The sequence below is a fragment of the Megachile rotundata genome, chromosome 9, assembly GCF_050947335.1.
Source record: "Megachile rotundata isolate GNS110a chromosome 9, iyMegRotu1, whole genome shotgun sequence".
Classification (NCBI taxonomy): domain Eukaryota; kingdom Metazoa; phylum Arthropoda; class Insecta; order Hymenoptera; family Megachilidae; genus Megachile; species Megachile rotundata.
The window spans coordinates 7,428,878-7,443,044 of NC_134991.1; the positions used below are offsets into that span (position 1 = coordinate 7,428,878).

The following is a 14,167-nucleotide window of genomic DNA, read 5'->3' on the forward strand; positions in this document are numbered from 1 at the left end:
TGGATTGGAGATAATTGTAGGTATTCATAACCGTTACAGATGTACCTGTAGAGCTACGACCGGACGCGGTGCAATGCGTGTTGCTGCTGCTGCCGGACGAGCATCGCGAGGCGTTGGAAACTCTGCTCGATTTCTTGAACCACGTAGCGAGCAACGCTCCCTACAACCAAATGACAGCCTCGAACCTGGCCGTGTGCCTGGCACCGAGCCTGTTCCACTTCAACCACAGCAACACGAACGTGACCAACAGGTCGAGCAGCGTATCGCCACGTAGGAGAAAGACCGTGGGCATTCCCGATCAGAGGGAACTGTCGGAAAACAAAGCCGCTCACGACTGTCTTCTGTATCTGGTCAAGATGCATCGTGAATTATTCATGGTGAGTGGCTCGATGCCGAACGTCCAGGTCGTTCGAGAGGGAGCGTCATCCGTCGTCGTCGTCGTCGGCGAGCGGCGATTGTGATCGTGCTCCTATCCAAAATATACATGCATGTATTCGAACACGTTCTCACGAATCGGAAGGGAAACACGAGTAATCGTATTCGTTTTCCTTGCATCAGGTCTCCTCGGATATGTTGACGCAGTGTCATTTCAATTACATGGAGGAAAGCGTACCGGTCGCGCTGGAAGAGCTTGGTTCGGAGCTGAAGCAGGACTGGAGGGGATATCTTTACGCCTGTACCACTGCCTTGCTGAAGGAGGCCCGTGAAAAGTTAGTATCACCATGGAGATTAACAATTTAACAGAGTATAATTCAAGAGTAGAGTATAATTTAAGCAAGATGCACTATCTAAATTGTCCTCGTTCATTTTTACAGAAGTCGAGGATGGGTCAGCGTGAACAATCCAGCCGATAGTTCGGTGGAAATGGCGTACAAAAAAGTCGGAGACGGACATCCGCTCCGATTATGGCGAGTGTCGACGGAAGTCGAAGCTCCACCAAACGAGCTCCTCCATCGTGTGCTGAGAGAGAGACACATCTGGGACCCACAGCTTCTGAAATACAGATTGGTTGTTAAGTTAGACACCAACGTGGAGATCTTTCAGTACGCCACTGGGAATATGAGCCCCCTTCCCGCCAGGGATTATTGTGTGCTAAGGTGAGCTTCGAATTTATCACTACGAAACTGCAAGATTGAATTGCATCGAGCAAATCAACGTAACAAATGACCGAACAAATTTACAAGCAGTAAATTGTGTAATCTCGCGTTGAACAGATCCTGGCGTAACGATCTCTCTAAAGGAGCTTGCGTCATCGTTGAAACGTCCGTGGAACATCCGGATGCTCCTGTCATGCTTGGCGGAACACGTGGCATTGTTTTGGCGTCGCGATATCTTATCGAACCATGCGGCAGTGGTAAATCAAGGATCATGCATCTTTCCCGAGTGGATACAAAGTAAGTGCATCGTATGTTTGACATTTTAACGATCACTGGTTTTCTGTAATCTTGGATTCTTGCATCCTTGAGAAATTTATGAGAATGTTGGAGTTAAGTGTTTGTTATAATTGACGATTACTTTTCTTTTTGTTAAAGGGGACGCACTCCAGAATGGTACAATAAAAGTTACGGCCACCTAGCCGCCCTGCATCTGAGCAAAATTCGCAGCTCCTTCAAACACACAACAGATGGTCCCGAGAGTAAAGTCTGAGACGAGGCAACCGTGCAACGATCACCGTTGCACGGTCCTGGCATGAAGCAACAAAATCAAGATGATCAGAATGTCCTGAAGGATGCGCTACAAGTTCAGTCTATCGACGAAGAGTAGAGATTCGATATTGCGTCCATTTCGTCGACACCATGACCAGAATATGAAGGAACGATAGAAATTGTTCGTCGAAGATGAACCCCATCGCGTGTTTCTTCAGCCGATCCGGATAAAATGTGCTAGAGAAACGATACCATGCTTCGAGCTTTAATCGATGTGAAGCAATTTTCGTTGAAGCCTGAGATGTTTTAGCATAGTCGAGTTCGTTAGATAGCAGAAAGAATGAAAGGATTTATTGTTACCGTAATTCTAGACGAAAAATTCTCTGTGTAACGCTTTATATTGTCCAAGGATCTTGCCGTCCAGTGATTTTAAAAGTCGTTCAATAGGCAGGAGACCGAATCGAAACGCACGACCATGGCGTATCGTACGTGTATTTTTCCCTCGCGTAGCTAAGGTAACGCGTTATTTTTCCGAACATATTCGTTGTTGTTGTTCGAACTTCTGACAGCAATGTTTGTTTTCAATGATAACATAGACAGGAAACACACGATATTTCGCGATGCCCTCGTACAACATCGCGAAAATGCCTTTCGATGGTAGATAGTGATTTTAACAAGCCGTATCCCGATTAACACGTTGTTCAGAACAAACGTAAATATTTTTCGATCGTAGTCGCTGAAAAAAAAGTACGTACATCGCAGTCTGTGTATTTATCGCACGATGTTTTACAATCTCACCGAACGATGAGCGAGTTACGTGGAAGAAGCCGCGCACAATATTAACACTTCACGCCGTTTAGCACTTAAGGGGCCCCGATTTTGTATGTTTCTTTCGGACCAAATGCCAATTTTTCTATTGTACCATATCACGCCGCCGAGACGGCCGTTTTAGAGCGAGATTATTTTTTAAATGTCGCGAAACAGACTGTGTAAAATATCAACGTAAACGCGCGTCGCACGTACATCTATTTGTAAACGTTCACGGATGTAACGTGTTGTTAAATTGCATTTTAATCGCGCTCCTAACCCTAACCTCACGATTAACCCCGATTAATCGAGCAATGCGAAAGGATTTTGAATAAACGTGTAAGTTTTCTCCGCCCGGTTCGCGAGCTGGGTAACGATGTTAGCTCGTTAGTTAAAAAAAAGCATATCGTCATTGTCGCTCGTATCGATGTTGAAACGTTGAAATTGTCATAGAGTCTATTGTTAATTGTCTCTCTGAAATTGTACATGTCAAATGGAGCCGGTGGTTCGTGGAACTCTTTTTTTTATTATTATCGTTTCGAGAACGTTCGTCGTTCGTGCATGCATCGCGATTACGCATAGGGACCACCTTCGTTCGGAACCCACCCTCCTCCAAAAGAAAAACGAAAAAAAATACAGGAAATGGACCTGAAGAAATAATACACCTCATCGAATCGAATTATAAGTGTATTTTAACATAATACTAGTCACTTACAATTTAGATGACGTTACGGATATCATTATTATAAGTGTATAGATTTTTATTCTACGAACGTTACGTCGAGAATATTTAATTATTATTATTATTATTATATTATTATTATTATTGACATAAAGTAATTATATGGAGAAGAAGAAATATATGATGATATTTTTGTGTCCAAAAAACGCCAGTAGGAGCACGCGAGTGAAAGTGAGAGAGGGAGAGCGTCTGAATGTATCTTCGTTATTTGTAACAGACATATGATCGTCTTTATTCTTGTAATCCGTGTTTCAATAGAATGTAAATATGTATATTGTACAACAATGAAACACGATTATATACTCATTAAACGAGATCGTTTTATTTTCTCTACCATGCATTCAAGCCGTTTACTTACACCTTTAATTTCGATATTATCATAATGCCTTCAATATTACACGTATACCTTCAGCTTCACACAGATTTACCACGTTTCGAGCTGTTTAATCGATACCTGTTGTTGCTAGGATAATACACTAGAACCTTTTGTTCATTTTCATCGAGGTCTGTCGATTTACAAATCACGTCGCTATTTTCACATCAAAGAAAATTGTCGAAGGTGTTTTATCTAACACGTGGTAGATCTTTTTTTGCAACACCGAAGGAAACAATTCTTAATCCAGAAGAATTAACATTTTATAAGTAAGTTCGGAGCCGACTAACTTGTTTACGTGCTTTAGTCTATTAGGTTACTGTTAGCGAAGAAATATAACCTTATGAGATATTTGGTGCAATGTAGGTTTCTTTTAATTAAGGGATGATGTAAGATGGAGTGTTTAGATTAGGTCTTTTGTAAGGTCTCCTTGGACCTTAGGTTCTTAGGTCATTCTTCCAAAAATCTTAGGTTATCTTTAGAGCTTAGATTCTTCTTAGATCTCGGCTTCTGCTTATATTCTAGATACTCTTTATAGATTCTGTAGATTCTGTAAATATTTTGAATTCAGGTGCATTTTAAGTTCGAAACTTTTATTAGTCTCTAAATTGATCTTGAGTCACAAAGTGTTTCAGATCCAATCCTAAGTTCTCTCTATGTCTTACTCCTCTAATTTCTTCTTAGATTCCTGTAAAACTCTTCTTAGATTCTCTCTGAATTCTCCCCAAAACCGAAACCAAATTACAAAAAAATTCATCCACCTTAATTTAAAAAAAGTCTACATTGCATTTAAACGTGACAAAGCAAAAATAATCTAACTAGTCAAATTTAGCATTATTATAAAGAAACAGGAATAATAAAGTTTCGCATCTCCGTCAGACGTTTCTGGAAATATGCATTTATACGTCTGTTCATTGAAACGTGAATTGCAATTACGGTCAGAAATTTATTCCCACATGTACCGACGGTTTTCTCCGCTCAGTTTCGCAAAAGCAAAGTAACACGGGCTAATAAAAGCTCGGTCGATTTACCCGACTGTTTTGTTTGAAGCTTCCAAGAAAATGGTCCGTCTACACGTGAAGAAAGGCGAGGAGAGCCAGTTTCTGTACGACACACACGTGGAGGCTCGAGTTGAAGACGTTGTATACGACATTACTACTATTTACAATGGCCGGCTAAAGGTTTCAAGAATATGTTACGGTAATGATCGTTCACCTCGAAGTGTTCCTACAAAATGTCGTCTAATGGCGTGCTACAGAAATGGCCGCTTACCTGAGAAGTTACACTTTATTTAGGCTTAACTTGAGGACAGCGTGCTCGTAATTTAAGCGACACGAATTGTCCCGAGGTAACAACGTGCAACGCATTATTATCGTTTCTCTGTTTCTTTTCACTTTGACAAGTACAACGTGAGAACCGAATGTGAACGATTTTATCGAAACGTCATGGAGATCCTCCGAATGCCAATGATTTCATCGCCCGTATCGAGTTACCCTATCATTTATTCTGCCTTACTAATTCAGTGGAATAAAACCTTTATTTTTGTTTATTCACATTTTTAATCTCGTTTGAATTTTCTCGTTTCGTTTTCACTCTTCACCTTGAATGAAGATAAAATTATTCATGCTCGCATAATCAGATAGCAGTTTGCATGTCGTGTAGATCATAAGTTTATTCCGTTTTGTCATTGAGATAAATGTTATTACGTTTAATGATCGAAATAAATCACCAATAACTAAACAATCAATTCTCCCTGCGTTAGCCGAAAAAAGTATGAACGATTTACGAGCCATTAACGCGTCTAACCAACGAGGGAAAGCTCTATCTGCGCGAGAGGATAATTACACGCGTTTCCAAAGCCATGAATTATCGCAGCCTTTAAAACGTACGCCGCTCGTTCACGCGAGACCCCGCTCCGTTCTCCCGATTTTTCCCTCATTTTCAAAGTCCGCGATCCTGCGTTCCCGTATAGTTAGAATACGAACGCGAGAAATCCATTAACGATTATCGGGAGAGGGTTTCACCCGCGGCTTGTAATAACACCGCGTAATAAGAAGTCGAGGGCCGTGTTTATGAACCCATCCATCGTGGTCGCCATGCGATATTAGTCGCACGTCGTATAATAATTACGCCAAGTTGCTTAAACGTGTAACAGTGTGCTGGTCTCTTTAAAAAAAATAGAAATCGAGGAGTTGGCGAAGCACGGCACCATGCTGCCTCATAACATGATGGGCCTCACAGAAGAACAAGTAGAGGAGCTCAAGCTCAAGGACGAGTGGGGCGAGAAGTGCGTACCGATGGGAGGATGGACTTTTAACAAGGACGTTATCGGTACGTGGAACCATATTAAGGGACTAGACCTCGGACGATGGAGGGGTTGGGGTTAACGATGCAGCTGTTTTATGCTGGACTATGGGACCATTGGCGCAACTGGAGACCAAAGTTGTGAGTTTAGGAATTTGAGGTTTTAGGAAATTGGGTAGAGTGGAATTGTGGGAATTTGAAGGTTAGAGATTTAGGGAGTTGAGGGTTTGGATATTTGAGAGATTTGGAATTTGGGAGATTTGGAATTTGGGGGATTTGGAATTTGGGAAATTTGGAATTTGGGAGATTTGGAATTTGGGAGATTTGGAACTTGGGAGATTTGGAATTTGAGAGATTTGGAATTTGGGAGATTTGGAATTTGGGAGATTTGGAATTTGGGAGATTTGGAATTTGGGAGATTTGGAATTTGGGAGATTTGGAATTTGGGAGATTTGGAATTTGAGAGATTTGGAGTTTGGGAGATTTGGAACTTGGGAGATTTGGAGCTTGGGAGATTTGAAACTTGGGAGATTTGGAGCTTGGGAGATTTGGAATTTGAGAGATTTGGAATTTGGGAGATTTGGAATTTGAGAGATTTGAAACTTGGGAGATTTGTAATTTGAGAGATTTGGAACTTGCGAGATTTGGAAATTGGAAGATTTGGAATTTGAAAAATTTGGAATTTGGGAGATTTGGGATTTGAGAAATTGTGTATTTGGAAGATTTAGAAATTGAAATCTGGAAATCTGCCAATTCCTAAAAACCTAACAAGTCTAACATAACTTAAGAATCTAGCCTCCATAGCTACCAATTCCCTAATTACCCTAATTTCCGTAAAATCTCCAAAAATCCCAGTTACGCCAATGTCGACTCCTACCCATGAATGTAAATAGCAGTTATCGGGAATGGATCGTACAATGCCATCGAGGAATTGGCTCAGAAATTTTTGTTGCTTGTAATCGTTGCATTAATTGCTTTTACGGAATGTACCCGACGGGTTTCCACGTTTCAGGCCGAAGGAACGGCAAACAGCCTAACGCGAAGATGCAGGAGGTCTTGGGTAAAACGATCGAAGAGGCACGAGCTATGGTCTCGAAGGTAATTTCCCTGCTGAGTTTCGTTTCTCGTTTTTATCGACACCGAGATTGATTTTCTTGTCCCGTTCGCCCGGTACTATTTTGGTTTCTACTGTTTCGTTTTGCAGAAGCTGGTACAGCAAGAGAAACTTGTGACTCAGAAAACTGTGCAGGAGGCTTTGGATATCTTGAGGGGTGCTGTGACTATAGTTTATCCGATGGGACTTCCGCCGCATGATGTTATTAGGCTGGAGTTTGAGAATACTGAGGATTTGAGCGGCACTCAGGCTTCTCTTGAGGTATTTATTGGTATTTAATTAATTTTAATACGTGGGAAAGGATTCTGTATTGTTGTAATAATTGTTATAATATAATTATTCACTTTGTTATATTCATATAATATTTATTATTGCTAGTTTCTCTTCATGAACTAACCGCTGAAGTACACCATGATTTATGAAACGTAACTTTGAATAAAAATTAAATTAAAATTGAACACTGGAAGTATTGACATTTAAGAAGTCAGTGGTTGTTGTTCTACGGGGTGGAAGATTTAAATTTATGAAGAATGATATTGGAAAATACTATTTTTTATTAGTAGGGAGATACTAAAATATTGAAGTTTACAGAATGAGTGTTGTTAATATAAACTTTTTTTTAATCTTCGTATTAGAAAAAACATTAAAGGACTGAAACATTTTGTGGTAGCTACTTCAGCGCCACATTCACATTGCGGTCTTCAGGTCAAGTATGAGTTACCCCCTGAGTTAGTATAATAAAAACTTGTGTATTTTAACTGTTTAAATGTGAAGTAAGCTCAACTGTGTCCTTTTAAGACTCCTCTTATATGTATAAAAATTGCACTTTATTACTGCGTTCTTATTAAAAAAAATAAAAATTGTAACATTTCGTTTAGTGCTCGTATTTAAATCATGCTCATATAGTAATTTCTACCTGCATTTATCCTAATTTGTGGCAACTTTAAATGTGTAATAAATTTATTTTAATAAGACTTGATTTAAATTTTATTTCAATAAGATGATACAGCAGCTAGCTATGTAAAGCATGGAAGATGACGTCGATATTTTGTGGTTGCAGGTTATCGACGTGCAACTGGCGCAGCTTTGGTTCTCCGGAAAAGAAATGTTACCAGGAAAGAAACTGAAGGATTATTTGGGGCACAACGAGAAAACTAAAATCATTGTGAAGCTACAGAAAAGAGGAGCTGGAAGGCCTGCTCGTGAACCATTGATGTCTGAAGATCAACGAAAACAACTGATGTTGCATGCTTACAAACGCCAGGAGCAGCTAAAGGTAAGTGGACTTCCATTTCTCGATAAAGTAGTTTTCTTCTTTGTAGACATTGAACTTTGTTTAAATTCAAATTATTACATTTTTATGAAACTGATACACGAAGATTAAATGATTATTGTACAGTAGAATTATCATGAAATATGGACGTAAATATCTTAATTTACTTGTTAAAAAAGGACAAGATTTCTTTGCTTCCAAAATTGTATTCCTAGTAACGAAATGAGATAGAAATTAAACATTTGACGTTGTTTATAACTTTCATAGTATTTTCAAGCATTTGTAGTATTATGAGAACCATTGTTATTAGCAGATAAAAATTCTTTGTTGAATGAATAAATTTGTAAGAGCACCGTTCAAAATTATTAAAATGTGTACAGGAAGAAAGCTGCTTCGAAGAAATATTTTGCATGCTACTTCTGTCAAATATTGTAATTTAACAAAGTTGTTTTTTATCATTACATTGCGATATTGTATAATATTTTGAATGTGTAATATCTCAATATAAATGTGTGTATTAAAACATGATTTTTTAATAATTAATACGGTGACTTTCGAGCTACTTTAAATTGCAAATCTCCGCATTTTAATAATATCGTATCGGTATTTAGTTCGATTGAGAACGTTATCATTAACACGTCATCATTATTGATTTATATGCTGGAATAGGATAACGTGTATTTTATTATCGATCAACATCACTGAACGTCCTTTCTAAAGTAGGTTAATTCGTTTCAGTTACACCTTATAAAATAATGAATAAGGAACTTGTATCTGCAGATATGAAGTTGCTTTATTTACACAATGTATCAAAACACTGAATCAATGAACTCTTTTAACTATCCACAATTTAACCACTTTTTAACAAATATTATAATAAATTTTCTAATGCAAGAATTTTCTAATGCAATTAATACAATTTTAAAATCACAACTTTCGACAAATTAAATAAAAATAAAATTAAACCATCGTGGGTTAAAATATCAAAATTTTTCTGAATAAAGATCCACAGAACGATGTACAGTTCAATAAATTGCCAAGGAAAAATTTTGAATAATAACAGAAATAACATGAATAAATCTAGGTAGAGATAAATAAATTTCATAAATATGGAATCTGTTTGTTCTAGTTGAACGAACTTGCCAGAACGATTCTTCTATTTCCGGTATTGATCTGGGAGACATAATTGCGTGATTTCCATTTGTGTTACGAGGCGCATTGAACTATGCTCCATCAATAATAGAATTTGTCTTCAGCAATTCCCTTTCATCGTGTCATGAATTTCGTTTCGCGTTGTTTGAAGACAATTTTCCGCACTCGATGCAAATCGTGCATTCCAACAATCTGGAATCGATTATTATGGAAATTAGACCTCTTTTTTCTCGTTGTTTTCAAAACTATTGACTTTACAATCAGATTCTTGGATCCTCAAGTTCTTATGTTTCTGAATTGTCTAATTCGGAAACTTTCAAGTTATCAAATTTTCAGAGTTTCAAACTTGCAAATTTATTAAAGTTCTCAAACCCCCAAATTTGCCAAATTCCTGAATTCTCAAATTACGAAATTTTCAAATAGTTACATTTTGAAATTTTAAATTCTTACCTTCCCAATTTCTTAAATTATCAAGTTACTAAATTACCAAATTACCAAATTACCAAATTACCAAATTACCAAATTACCAAATTACCAAATTACCAAATTACCAAATTATCAAATTACCAAATTACCAAATTACCAAATTACCAAATTACCAAATTACCAAATTACCAAATTACCAAATTACCAAATTACCAAATTTTCAAATTTCCAAATCTCCAAGTCTCCAAATCTCCAAGTCTCCAAATCTCCAAGTCTCCAAATCTCCAAATTTCTAATTCTCCAAATCTCCAAATTTCTAATTCTCCAAATCTCCAATTCTTTAAATTTTCAATTCCCCAAATTCTCAATTCTCCAAATTCCCAATTCCCCAAATTTCAAAATTTCCAAATTCCTAGTTCCTCAGTTCTCCAAATTTCCAAATTCCCAAATCTCCAAAACTCCAAATCCCCAAATTTCCAAATTCCCAAATTGCCAAATTCCCAAATTCCCAAATTGCCAAATTCCCAAATTCCCAAATTCCCAAATTCCCAAATTCCCAAATTCCCAAATTCCCAAATTCCCAAATTCCCAAATTCCCAAATTCCCAAATTCCCAAATTCCCAAATTCCCAAATTCCCAAATCCCCAATTTACCAAATTCCCAATTCCCCAAAGCCCCAATTTACCAAATTCCCAATTCCCTAAATTCTCAATTCCCCAAATTCCCAAATTCCCAAATTCCCAAATTCTCAAATTCCCAAGTTCCCAAATTCCCAAATTCCCAAATTCCCAAATTCCCAAATTCCCAAATTCCCAAATTGCCAAATTGCCAAATTGCCAAATTCCCAAATTGCCAAATTCCCAAATTCCCAAATTCCCAAATTCCCAAATTCCCAAATTCCCAAATTCCCAAATTCCCAAATTCCCAAATTCCCAAATTCCCAAATTCCCAAATTCCCAAATTCCCAAATTCCCAAATTCCCAAATTCCCAAATTCCCAAATTCCCAAATTCCCAAATTCCCAAATTTCCAAATTCCCAAATCCCTAAATTCTATAATAATTTTCCTTCAAAGTTCTAATTTTCAAACTATGCACTTAAAAATTTTTTCCAACTAAAGCGCACTCGTGAAAGATCTTCCTCCGCCGCCATTTTGATGCATCGATTAAACTTACACACGCAAATTTCCAAATGACATATTTTTCTTTTGACATATTATACAATTAATTCAAACCGAACTATTACCTTGTAAAATGTAGAACACGATCTTAAATACGTATTTAAAATAAACTCACGCTCTCCCATTCTTTTAAATAAATTTTCTAATATCTTCAACAACTTCAAAATAAAGATACAAGTAATTGAGTGTTATTTTTCATTATCCGTATTTCTCCGTGACTCGAAGAAATAACAAAAGTTTCAGTTCTCTCGATAAAACTTCTACCAAACTGTTTGTTCTTCCTCCTCTTTCTAACAACTTGTTACACGCTCGAACCGTCTATACAATGAATTGTAGTTCTATACAATGAACCGTCGTTCTATACAATGAATTGTTCCGAATTATTACTGAAAATCATAACAAAATGACGAATGTTTTCAATCGACTTCGAAATAAACGTAATTAATTTGTAAATATGAGAACATAACGCAGGGAATATTTCGCTTGGTCGTAAATTCAGGATATACTGCAGCCATAACCTATAGAAAGGATGAAATAATAGGAGAGCGATATTAAAAATTATGTTGAAAGCCTGGGCGAAGTGAAAGATCGGATGAAAGGGTTGTAAGTATTATTTCAGGGACGTGAACTACCTTTAAAAAAGAAGACAGGAAAAGTCTCTTCTGCCCATTAGCGCAAGAAACATAAATCTTGAAATAACAAAAAACTTTGACATTCACGTGGAAAGAAGTACTTTTTGATTATCAAACGATCTTTATGGTATAGCACGGTGTGTGAAGATTTCATCAAGGTCTGATTACATTAGCGTATCGATCTGATGCTTTTAACCCTTCGTGTAAAGTTAACGAAGGTTTGTTCCTTACATAGCACAAGGGTTCACGTTCTTTCCGCATCATTACATTAACGATGGAAATTTCAATCGACACAAAAAGTCGTTCGAATTGTTAACACGTTTATTCGACGTGAACGAGAACGCACTCGATCTCGACCTGTTTTCGACGTAAATGATTGTCAGTGGGACTGCACCTTGTTTCTTTTTTTGTTCGAACAATGCAGTCGTAATTAACGTCGAGTTCGATTAACCAACACATCGTTGTTAGAACTTTTTGCATTCAGTGTAAACGAGAAATACGTAAGATTTTTATCTTTCACTTATCATGGTTAACTACTTGTAACGTTTATTGAGAGCGAACAAATGTTTTCGTTGCTTTCAAATTAATCTTGATTAACATAATTTACTTTATCAAACACTTCGAGGAAAAGCTTGATAATCGTTTAAATATATGTAATCACGCATGCACGGCGAGAGTTTGATTGTCAGTTATCGTGATCACTGGAAACTATGATATTGAAATAAATCACCGGGTCGTCGCATATAATAATTTATAACTGTGATACTTTTGCTGTGTTCTTGTAGCTTCTATAAGACGTGTCCTCGACGCAAAGTGCGGTAAAACGCGCGATCAACAACGATACTGTTTTGCAGCTTTCTTTTACTATACTTTCAAACACTTCTTTACATTTTCCACTTTAATTCAAAGTTTCTTGAGTTCAAAACAAATTATGCAAACTTTTAAATTTTCGAGTACACAAATTTACAATTTGACGAATTTTCAATTCTGACGTTATGGAATCTCAAAATCTAAAAATTTTACATTTCTGAAATTCTAAAATGCCTAATTTCAAAATGTGAAATATCTGAAATTCCAGAATTCCAAAAATTCCAGAACTCCCAGAGTTCCAAGAATTCCAAGAATTCCAAGAATTTCAAGAATTTCAAGGATCTCTAGAACTTCAAGAATTCCAAGAACTCCAAGAACTCCAAGAACATCAAGAATTCCAAGAATTCCAAGAATTCCAAAAATTCGAAGATTTCCAAGAATTCCTTAATTCCAGAATTCCAGAATTCCAAAAATTCTAGAATTTCAAAAATTCAAAAATTCCAGAATTCCAGAATTTCAAAAATTCTAGAATTCCATAATGGTCAAATTTTAAAGTTTGAGAATTCCAAAGAATCCAGATTCCAAAATTTCCAGAATTCCAGAATTCCAAAAATTCTAGTATTCCATAATGGCCAATTTCTAAACTTTGAGAATTCCCAAGAACCCAGATTCCACAATTTCCAGAATTCCAGAATTCCTGAATTCCAAAATTCCAAAATTCCAGAATTCCAAAATTCCAAAATTCCAAAATTCCAAAATTCCAGAATTCCAAAATTCTAAAATTGCAGAATTCCAAAATTCCATACTTCCAAAGTATCAAAATTCCAACATCTTAAAATTCTCAAATTCCGAAATTCTATTCTTTTAACATTTCAGCATTCCAAAATTTCCGTCTTTCAATATTCAAGAACCCAAAAGTTCCAACCTTGTCCCTCCACCAAAACCGTAATTTTTCGCGACCCACACGCTCGTAACTTTCCGTGAATCGCACGATAAATATTTTATCTGCACTCGTGCGTCTCGAACGTGCGCGTGACACGAATGAGAGGAGCGACGTGGAAACAGGAGAACCATACTTATTTATATGCATGCTTCGATTCCAACTACCGAATGTAATTCAGTACCGAGGATTCATTAACGTTCCTTAATAAATACCATCAGCAGCTGAAATCGAATATGTTCGACGAGTGCTGCAGTTATCGATAACGTGATATTTTGTATTGTTAAGGAGATTGATTGAAAACCCAATGACATTTGAATTGACGTAAATAAACAGGATACGTTTGTTTGTGCTTGAGAACTCCCGTGTTTGTATCACATATTCCTGAAATGCGTTTCCAGATCGTTTAACATGCAAATTAACCGTTTCATTAGCTTCTTTAGTGACTGTGCGTATTGTATAAATGCATTTAAATCGCGTGTGTAAATATGAGATACCTTTCTCGATGCGTGACAGATCGTTTATTCAATAACGGTTTCTAGAGTGTCATTTACTCTTTCAGTGGGTTATTTTCATTATGGATTATCAAGATATGTGCATTGTTGATTTTTATGAATTTTTTAGTGATCGCGATACGATCGTAAGTGTTTGAACAGTGATTCAAAGTACGATGCACTTTGTTTAACACATTTTGCATGTTTTACATTTTGCAGTTTTTAAATTTTTTTAGCAGAATTTGGGATTAATTAAAATCAATAATGGCGAGGGTA

The 14,167-nt window shown here is 36.9% G+C and overlaps 2 protein-coding genes across 5 annotated transcripts in view; both read left to right on the forward strand.

Annotated features, from left to right (window-relative positions):
* Window positions 1-3,528, forward strand: part of cv-c (RhoGTPase activating protein) — a 364,242-nt gene extending 360,714 nt beyond the window's left edge. For all 4 annotated transcript variants that reach the window (XM_076535698.1, XM_076535696.1, XM_076535697.1 and 1 more), the window contains 5 exons: window positions 40-377; window positions 559-710; window positions 816-1,097; window positions 1,215-1,394; window positions 1,533-3,528. In XM_076535698.1, the coding sequence (XP_076391813.1) occupies window positions 40-377; window positions 559-710; window positions 816-1,097; window positions 1,215-1,394; window positions 1,533-1,647 (1,067 nt within the window). In that variant the 3' untranslated portion in view covers window positions 1,648-3,528. The remainder of the gene's footprint in view (window positions 1-39; window positions 378-558; window positions 711-815; window positions 1,098-1,214; window positions 1,395-1,532) is intronic.
* A 121-nt stretch (window positions 3,529-3,649) lies between these two features.
* Window positions 3,650-14,167, forward strand: part of LOC100877896 (cilia- and flagella-associated protein 298) — a 119,627-nt gene continuing 109,109 nt past the window's right edge. Inside the window, exons 1-6 of the mRNA XM_076535701.1 lie at window positions 3,650-3,837; window positions 4,619-4,768; window positions 5,750-5,899; window positions 6,885-6,970; window positions 7,077-7,247; window positions 8,047-8,262. Of these exons, the coding sequence (XP_076391816.1) occupies window positions 4,630-4,768; window positions 5,750-5,899; window positions 6,885-6,970; window positions 7,077-7,247; window positions 8,047-8,262 (762 nt within the window). The 5' untranslated portion in view covers window positions 3,650-3,837; window positions 4,619-4,629. The remainder of the gene's footprint in view (window positions 3,838-4,618; window positions 4,769-5,749; window positions 5,900-6,884; window positions 6,971-7,076; window positions 7,248-8,046; window positions 8,263-14,167) is intronic.